This window comes from Akebia trifoliata, chromosome 5 (genome assembly GCF_017979445.1).
Source record: "Akebia trifoliata isolate Shusen 1 chromosome 5, ASM1797944v1, whole genome shotgun sequence".
Classification (NCBI taxonomy): domain Eukaryota; kingdom Viridiplantae; phylum Streptophyta; class Magnoliopsida; order Ranunculales; family Lardizabalaceae; genus Akebia; species Akebia trifoliata.
The window spans coordinates 4,329,711-4,339,508 of record NC_141379.1 but is presented as its reverse complement, the minus strand read 5'-3'; the positions used below and the strand labels follow the sequence as shown (position 1 = coordinate 4,339,508).

The 9,798-nt window shown below is 36.7% G+C and overlaps 1 protein-coding gene across 1 annotated transcript; it reads right to left on the bottom strand.

The window, feature by feature from the left end:
• Positions 1-720: 720 nt before the first annotated feature.
• On the bottom strand, positions 721-8,864 carry LOC147401113 (potassium transporter 6-like). The gene is made up of 8 exons (XM_086442260.1): positions 8,446-8,864; positions 7,872-8,358; positions 7,717-7,770; positions 4,424-4,684; positions 4,278-4,330; positions 2,791-2,914; positions 2,446-2,700; positions 721-1,881 (listed from the first exon to the last, which is right to left on the bottom strand). Exons 1-8 carry the CDS (start codon positions 8,482-8,484, stop codon positions 827-829), a joined length of 2,328 nt encoding a protein of 775 aa, XP_086298386.1. The 5' UTR covers positions 8,485-8,864; the 3' UTR covers positions 721-826.
• Between the last annotated feature and the right edge of the window lie 934 nt (positions 8,865-9,798).

Here is a 9,798-nt window from a genome sequence, read left to right as displayed (position 1 = left end):
TCAAGTTCTGTTTTATTTGTTTGTGAAAATATCATATATTAAACTATGTACAAAGATTTTTCAATATATGAGTAAGAAGTATTAGAATGGGTTGATTTTTTGTGAGGATGATCTTCGCTGAAACTTCTTACCTATATATTGAAAAATGTTTGGCTCTCTTTAGAGCTTCTCTCATAATAAGATATGTAAAATATATTAGTTAATTGGGTTCAGGCAGGCCCAGACCAGACTGGGTTGGGCACGCTAAGCCCTAATTCAGCCCAGATTTAATGGGCTGAATTTATTTTTTTTCCCCAATTCTACTGTCGTGGGTTGAGAACAAGGCCCAAAGCCTTGTTTTTCTAATAGGCGGCCTGCGAACTCATATAAATGGGCTAACCCTGGAGTGCAGTCAGTGGAGGGTTGATGGCCATCCGATCATAAGGTTGCCGCCACTTGATTCTGATGGTGAAATAAACTTAAACCATAGGGGACTTGATCACAATCATGGAGTGTAGCCATTTTAGTACAATTTCATTCAGTTATTTGAACTACATTCTTATACTGTGTAAGCAGTACTGGGTTTCGTAAATCAAACTCACCATTCAATCAATATTCTCAAAAATTGTATCAAAAGCTGTGAAGTTTATGAATTCCTCGACCATTTCGCCCCACCAGGATAAAATCGTTCGTTGTTTGTCATGCATGATTCAACCCATGTGATCCATGTCTAACCCAACAGAAAAAAATCACGCTGAAGCTCTTTCTCTATCTTTAATGGTGGTTGCGGGTAATGATACATGATTACAAATACAAAAAAGAGAGATAATTCTAAAAAGAACCAAAATTAAACATGATAGACCATTCCCACCTCAAGAGTAGAAGCATGGGGGATGTTCAATGCATAGGAAGGACCCCTAGAGTTCCTCCTCAAGAAATCATACCCAACATCAATCACAAGCCTTCTTATCAGACTTGAACCTCGCTTTGCCCTCATGTATGCATGACCAAGTATGAATGCCATCCCTGCCTCCCTCGCTTCCATCAGGTCTCGCAGCTCCTCACGCACACCCACATCCATCTCCGGACTCTCGGGCATCACAAACCTCACTCTTTTTCTTGGGCACACTGGAGATTGTATCTCTCTCATCTCTATTTGGCCTGAAGTTTTAGTGGGATGATCACCATCCTCACAAATCTGGATCCCTTCTGTATGTGTCGACGATGTTCCAACCACCACCATTTTCCCGTTGGCCTTCTCCGAGTCTTCTGTTCCACCATTAGATTCTGACTTTCCTGACCTTATAAATTCTGCTATACTATAAACAAGATCCTTTTCGAACTCCAAATCATCCTGATGAATATCATGGTACCCATACCGTACAATGCACCTATAGATTCTATCCCCTTTTGGGCCAATACGACCCACAAGAAACCGTTCCTTGGGCCGAATATGTGGCACCGGAACGGATTTAATGCAGAGGAAGACTAGAACTTGGTGGAAAGCAGGGAGGTTGGTAACAAAGTGGGAGAAGATTGCCGGGATCCCAGAGACAAGTTCAGTGTGTATGAGGCCAATTCCCCTCACACGAACGATGCCTAGACTGGGACCGAGGCTTAGAAGCCAATTGATGGAGACCTTGTTTTGGAGATCAAACTCATATTTCTTGATTGTTCCGTAGTGCCATATGTACATGACGATAAGGAATACTAAAGCAAGGGCTATGGGCACCCATGCTCCTTCAAGGAACTTGATGAGGGAGGCAGAGAAGAAGAGTGCTTCTATGGTCCCAAAAAAGAATATGAAGCAAATAGCAAGGAAGACACTCCGATGCCAGCATAGTACTATAACTAGGGACATCAGGCAGGTGGTGACCAGCATGACAGTTATAACCGCCAACCCTGTTTTCAAAGAAAGAGTAAGCAGTAGGTTAGGTATGAAGGAGAGTGAGAAATTGAAAAGTCCTAATTCTTTTGGAGAGCTTCTATTGCCACACCAACATATACTAAGGGCACCCCAGGATGTATGCTAATTCTTTGATGTTTTACATGTGAATTGGGGTGCTCTGAGCAAAAGTAGGTGTGGCAATAGAATATCTCTATATTTGTAAGACTTTCTATTGCCACACTGATGAGCACCCACCCCAAGATGTGTGCTAATTCTTTGGTGATTTAAAATATGGATTTGGGTGCTCTTAGCAAAAGTTGGCGTGGCAATAGAATCTCTCTTCTTTAGAAATCGTAACTACTCAATCCTCCTATTTAATTTTGTTCCATACACGAAGTTCCAAAAAATGAAAAACAATTAAAGATTGTGTTCCTACGACCAAAAACATAAATAATGACGCCCTCAAGTCACTATTAATCAGGATAACCATTACCATACTTAGTGTTTAAGATTGAACTTAAGGATAAAATTGGATACTAAGAATGATAAATTTTCTTTATGTCTAGTCGTAATCATACCTGATGCATTACCCATGCGTTTTGTATCTCGGAAACCAATTGTAACAGCCAAGCATAAAACCATTAAAATCCAATTAATCTCTGGAATGTAAATCTGTCCGTGTATTTTAGACGATGTATGGATTATCTTGACCCTTGGGAAGCAGCCTAATGCGGAACACTGTTTGATGATAGAGAAAGTTCCGGTTATGATAGCTTGGCTTCCCACAACAGCTGCAAGTATGGCTATTACCAGAACTGGCCATCTTATGCTCTCTGACAAATCAAAATCATTCACAGTTAGCTGAATCCTATTTGGTTATATTCCAATCATTTGTCCACAAAAAGAAAAACTATGGTAACTACCTGGTACAGATACATAGAATCCGATTGGGTTGTCATTTTCAATAATGTGATGCTTTGATAGATAAGCTGCTTGTCCCATATAAGCGAGAATCAAGGATGGATAAACCACGGAAGTGAATGCAATCTGCAGATATGAATGCAAATTCAGTACCCATAGTTTTGAAGGATTAATAATGAGGTTGTGGATGAATCTACCGAGCCAGAATTAAAATAATTTTTTTTGTGCGAATTCCTGTGTTTGTCCAGATGAGGAAGACTTAAAAAGATCAAAAAACTTCTTATCACATCATTTGACATATGCACAAAAGGATGAAAGGAAACCATCTTGAGCATGATAGCTAGTGGGAAGGACCTTGTTCATCTCCTAAAATCGAAGAATACTTTTGTCGTCTAAGATTTCATTAAATGTATCCTAAAGAGAACAGTGGTCTTCGCCAATCTAGAATTCTCTATAAAATTCACCCTACTTGAAATATTTTTTTGAAATTTGTTAGTAAATATTGACCTACATACAGAGGTGCCAAGTAGTAACGGTCACCAAGCTAAACAGTGCAGCAATTACCAATTTGGGAACAAAAAAAGCTATTATAAACTAAAACAGCTAGAGGGATGAATGAGAGAAAAGCCCCAAGAAATATAAATAAATAATATAGTAGTGTTTAATCTGAGCCACACTATGGGCTTACTGCTATATTTATATTTAAATAATAGTATAAATATTTTTATTAGATTCAATTAGAACTATTTTTTTTTTATATATTTTATATCTTGGGATAAATGGGTTTTTGAAAAGTTGAATGGGCATTATTGTTTTTGGTATACCAAGTTAGGAAACAAGAATCCCCCTGGGAACATATAGGATCTCATGCTTATCCACTTTAATTGTTTTAAGTGAGAGAAACTACGCTACGGTGCTAGGCAGTGAAACTGCCATGTTCACATTCACACATGTGCTTGCGAGTGTGGTTAGGAGCTTTTGAGGCACACTTTGGTGAATGAAGGTTATGACCTTTAACATTGACTTAAAGGCTGTGTTTTACCACTCTTAGGTCATTAGATTGAATCTAAACTGATCCAGACCATCCAAATTGTGACTATTGGGACAAACAATCATAGTGACTATTTGGATAAACATGTTATGATCTATAAAAAAGGATCTGATACTTGCCCAGGTTGAGTAATCTGGGAAATTCTCATCTTTACAAGACAACAAATTGTGATCAAGAGACTGGGCTTGTTGTATCCTAGAAACTTGTTGTTGCAGCCCTAATGCAAACTTGAGTTCATACTCAAGTAGGAAGTGAATAACATTTTAAAGGCAACAATTAAATGTCTCGAGTTCAACCTCTCTTGGAGCATATTCTCTTTTCCAACTAATTTTTGGATTCTTGAGCCATTATCTTCCAACTATGTCAACTAAATGACAAATGACTATGTAGAAGGAAAACATCCACAAATTTGTAACTCATGTTACTAGAATTCAATACCTTGATTGATAACTGTGAAAAGTGTCCAAGATCCGCAAACATAGCTTCTGAACCTGCAAGAATGGAAAAAGAGTATTAAAAGGAAACCAATGTTAATTGGTAAATTACATGGAAACCATAGTTCATTTAAAAAAACCTTCTCATACCTGTGATACACAATAGTATGCCACCTAATGACATCCAACCTCCGCTTTGTGTCTTCTTCAAAAATGTGTACATGTAATATGGAGATAGAGCTCGATATACATGGGGATTCCAGTGGAAGATATTATACACACCAATTGTGCTAATGCACAAAAGCCATGTTATGACAACTGGTGCGAACATAAATCCTACTCGGTGAGTCCCGTAATGTTGGAGAGCAAACAAACACACCAGTATGATACACGCAACTGGAACCTCTACATCTGCAAAATTTCTTAACTTTGAGGAGAAAGAATACCGACTAGAAAACTTTTAATCTGTTGAAATACTACAAAAAATGAGCAAACAAGTGGCAACTCTATTACACACATGAAACTAACATGATTAAATAATAGAAGATGAAGAACTTGAGCTAGCATCCCATGATGAACAACATTAACTTTCGGTCTTAGGATCAAGGTTCTGAAAATTCAATCTGGCCTTCAAACCTAACAATATTCATTCAAATCAAAGATAGGTTTACCATCGGAAAAGTAGAAGTGTTTATAAGAGTAGAAGAGAAAACCAAAAAAAAAAAACTTCGATTTTGATTTTTTTAGGTGTTCAGATACTAAAATATAATAATTTTTCATGGAAACTTGATAAATCTTTGAAATATTTAAACAATCATTTATGGCCGTTGATTATTATTGGTGGCTGAATTGAGAGTGCTAGGTATAAAAAACTATAAAAAAAAAAAAAAGGTCCTAATTAGCAGTTATAAATAGTGTCCAAGACTAATAAGAAAAGTAAACTAACACACATGATTGAAGTTTAATAACTCAGAGCACATCTCAACGTCTACATTGGCAATTCAAGTCAAAATGCATTGGTAAACCAAAGATTAATGCAATCTTGAATCATGATATCCCTGTCTTTCGCAGTTACTTCCTATTCAAAATTCTCCTTCTCTGTTTCAAGTGCTTACACATATCAAGATTCCGCTTCTCATGGATGCTTCTACTTTTTATAATAGTTATCTATCAAGAATGGTAGAAGAGTCCTTGGATTTCTCAAAACTACCAAATTTCTCAAATATTTCACCACATTCTGGAATAGCATTTTCATGTCCCAATCCTATATTAAAGAGAATTATGTCAATTAGACAGTCGGTGTTAAATTTTGTCATACCCTTTCAAGAATCCAGATCCATTTTTCAAGCCCATGCTAGGGTTTGCCTTGGAAATTGTTGTTAGGAATAATAAATTATTACCCCTAACAGAAATTAGGGGTGCAACTTGGTTCGGTTTAAGGTCAAATTGGAACCGAACCGACATAGGTCAGTTCCACTAAATAAGAACCAAAACCGAACCAAATTCGATTGGAACCAAACCAAACCAAATTAAAGTCGGTTCGGTTCGGTTCTACGGATTGCCAATATTCTATAAATTGTAAGTAATATTTTTTAATGAAAAAACAAACATAAATTTTCATACAATAAATCACAAATCTATCCATAAAAAGTCATTAGTTTATTCATAAAAGATGACTAATCTATGTCCTAACTCCTAAAATAATTTATAATAATTATTATATACATATATATTTATTTATTGCATAGGGGTTCGGTTTTATACAAGCTTGATCCGAGAACCGAACCAAATTGATCGGTTCTCCATTTTCGTAATCCGGAACCGAACCGCAACTTGTTCCAAACCGAACCAAACCACCCTAAAGCTATCAATTTGCTTCGGTTCTCGGTTTGAACCGGACCAAGTTGCACCCCTAACAGAAATGACGTGTTCCATCAACACCCACTTGTAGTGGAACCTAGGCAAGGGCAGGCTATGGCATCCTTAGAAGTGATAAGCTGCAAAGACACCTGGTTGCGGTGAATAGGCAAGGGTTCCCAAACAAATTGAACCGAGTGCAGTTGAAGAACTTAGCTCAACAGAATACGATTTTGATTGCTAATTCAATTTTGAAAAAAATTTATCCCCCCATCCAAAAAACTAAAGAAAAGAAAAAGAGAAACTCATGGAAAATCCACTCAAAACATAAGTTTCTAAATACGTAATTATCTTGAATATATCAACCCTTCTTTATTTTTTGACCGTCTGGAAGGGACAAAAGAAACATCTTGTTGTTTCTTCACCACTTTCTCATGAACATACAAAAGGCTAATTGGACAATGCAAAACGCCCAATTTGATAGATAAGACATCGGTGTCAAAACAGGCCATAAAGCTTCTCAACAAGCTCATACAAAATTGTTATGTGGTTTGGGTTTCAGCTAGTCTGAGAACCCCCAAAATCAAGCGCCCACAATCTACCCAACTGATACAAGCCCTTTTTTTTTTCTTTTCCTGAGGACGAGCTACTTGTCCATCTTACCTCCTAGTAATGACTTGGTTTCCGTATTCCACTCACTACATTGCAGTGGGTGATTAACAATTAATGGGTTGATAACTATCATGTCGTTCTTCTGCAAATGCCGAACCATTTCATAGTCATGGTCATTATAGCATCAGAGGGGTTTGGATCATAAGCGAACTCAATCCAACTTCTCTAACAGTGTCTATTGCTTCAAACTATCTTCATTTAATCATCAAGTTTATCACAAACTATTGGATTTTGGCTTGTAAATATAAAATAGGGACTATCCACGATAGCTTACATACCCAAGGGACGCGAACGGATTAATAATCTGGAAAACAGTTACATCCTTCTACACTTGTCATTGTCAATAAATGATTAGTGAAACAAATAAGCAAAAAGAAAGAATGAACGAACAAATGAAATTAGTAATAAAATATTCCAAACAAAAATGGGAAACCCTCTAAAATCTCTAATGATAAAACCAAGATTAGGATGTCAAATTATGATTTGCTTCAATTCAAATCAATTATAAGTTACCAAAAATTGTTTCCTAATGCTTCAAGCGAGTTCAATTGGTTATAAGCTCTATGGGCTAAACCATCTACGGTATTAAACCTTCTAAGTTTTCCCTCCTAATAACCTAAAAACATTGGATTCTGATCCCCACCTTTGTGAGAATATGGTTGCAGACTCTTAACTAATATAACTAGAGTGGTCTAATATATTAAAAGAGATCTCCTTTACTTACAAATCTTAAACTTGCTGATCTATGAAAAATTTGTATGACTATCAGTCTCCATCAAGAAGAAATTATGATTGTTAGTGCTTATAATTTCCTACTACACCCAACATGATTCACAAACATATAAGAATTTTCAAGTTGATGCCTTAAAACACATATCAACAAAGTATAAGGAAAAAAATGATGAGGATCTTACACTTGTGATGCTCTTTGGACATTGAGAGTTCGAGACCCGAAATCGCAGAAAAAACTGCACAAATGACCATAATCAAGTACGTAAAATTTAAGCCCCAAACTCCTAAGTCCAACTAACAACTACAATTTCAAAGAAAAAAAAGGCACCCAAAGTACCAGAAATTGCTGGTGAGAGGATCCCATCACCAATAACCATACAAGTCCCAATCAAAGCCAGAACAAGCAACACTCTCTGCAACACCCTATACTTCTCAAAGGATGATTTTAGCCTCGACCCAATGCTCGTGTTAGGTCGATCAATGCCGTCCTTCTTGTAATCCGATAATTCCTCGTCGGCCACTTGACAATTGGGTAAGAAGTTCACCTTGGCATGTCGACACAGCTTCGAATACAAAGCGAAAGTTCCGCCTTCGCCATTATCGTCGGCCCCGAGCACGATAAAGACATATTTGAGAAGGGGCACAAGAGTGAGAGTCCAGAATACGAAAGACAGAACCCCATATATCTCCTCATTTGTTTCCGAGTGCTTGATGTCCTCAGCAAAGGTGCTCTTGTAAACATACAGAGGTGAAGTACTCAAATCACCATAGACAACACCCAAGCTTTGATAAGCCAAGGTCAAGATTGTCTTCCATGATTCCTTCTGAACCAACAAATAACACCACCACCCATGATTAGAAAAATAAAAATAAAAATAAAATTAGAGAGATGGAGAGAAGACCCATCTTACCTTGATAGGATTTCTGTAAATCCCATCTTCCAGATCCATATTGGGATCAATAAAAATCCCAATAAAATCACTTGAACTTCAAGATTTGGAGATTTAAAGAAGACCCTAATAGAGAATCGTCCTCTGGACTGAGAAATTGTAAGAGAAACAGAGAGTTATTTGTCTACAAGTATAACAGCAGTTCAACAACTATAAATAAATCTCTCTCTCTATATCTAAAGGACAAACAAGAAAAAAAAAAAAGCTTAACAATACAGGAATTAAAGAGTTGAAAAGTGGGGAGTGGTTGAAATCTGAAGGAGAAGATCAGAATGTTCTTAAGAGAGAGAGAGAGAGTTTTGTAGGCGATTTTTCCACTTGTCTCTCTCCCTGGAAAAGAAACAATTGAGGTGGCGACGTGGGTCTCTCAAACCAAGCTGACGGTTTCCTAAACCTTTTTTCTCTCTCTCTCTCTTTTATTTTTTTATTTTTATTTTTATTTTTTGAAAAAAAAAAAAGACGTTGATCTGTTGTCGGTTGAGAATTTACAAGAGTGAACTCAATGACTCGGAAGAGTCGACTCAATATAGTATGGCTACAGTTTACAATTGCAACCCACATGTGTTATATAACGTATAATTTTGACAAAAGAGTTGTGCTGCAGTAACGTCGAAAATGACATCGTCTCACACATTCGTGTGCACAAAATCATAGATACTTCTCACTTGTAATGAAAAGCATTTATGGTTTTGTATGCACATTAAGTTAGTAATGTGTGAAATGATGTTATTTTCAAGGTTACTTCGACATTTTTCTTTGACAAAATCCACCTAATAGTAACCTAAAAAATAAGTGTTTTAGACGCAAGTCTTTGATAGCTACTTCTTCTATAAGTCCAACACTTTTACTTTTCAACTCATCCAATGTTGAAATTCAAACTATTGATCTTGGAAAAGACCTTAGGGTTTATTGGAGGCCACTCCGTACACTCCATTGGGTTGGTTATGAAAATCAAATCTTATATATCTGGATTTATGACTAACTTTTGAGAGTAATTAGTCCTTATCATCATCTATGCCTTAGAATCATGATAATTTGATTTACCTATGTGACATACTCAACTGACACCCTGATGTGACATGTTTGAAAATCGTAGATTTACACTCCTTGGGATACAGAACTGTACTTTCCTATAAAAAGTGTAGTTTTGTATCCCGAGAAGTGCAGATCTATGGTTCTCGAATATGTCAGAGGTGTTGTTTGAATATGTCATGTGGGTTAGTCAAATCATCACGATTCTATGCCTTATTCAAATTAATATTGAGTGCAAATAGTATTCAAATTTTTTTTCCCTCACTAATTTTTTTCTCACCA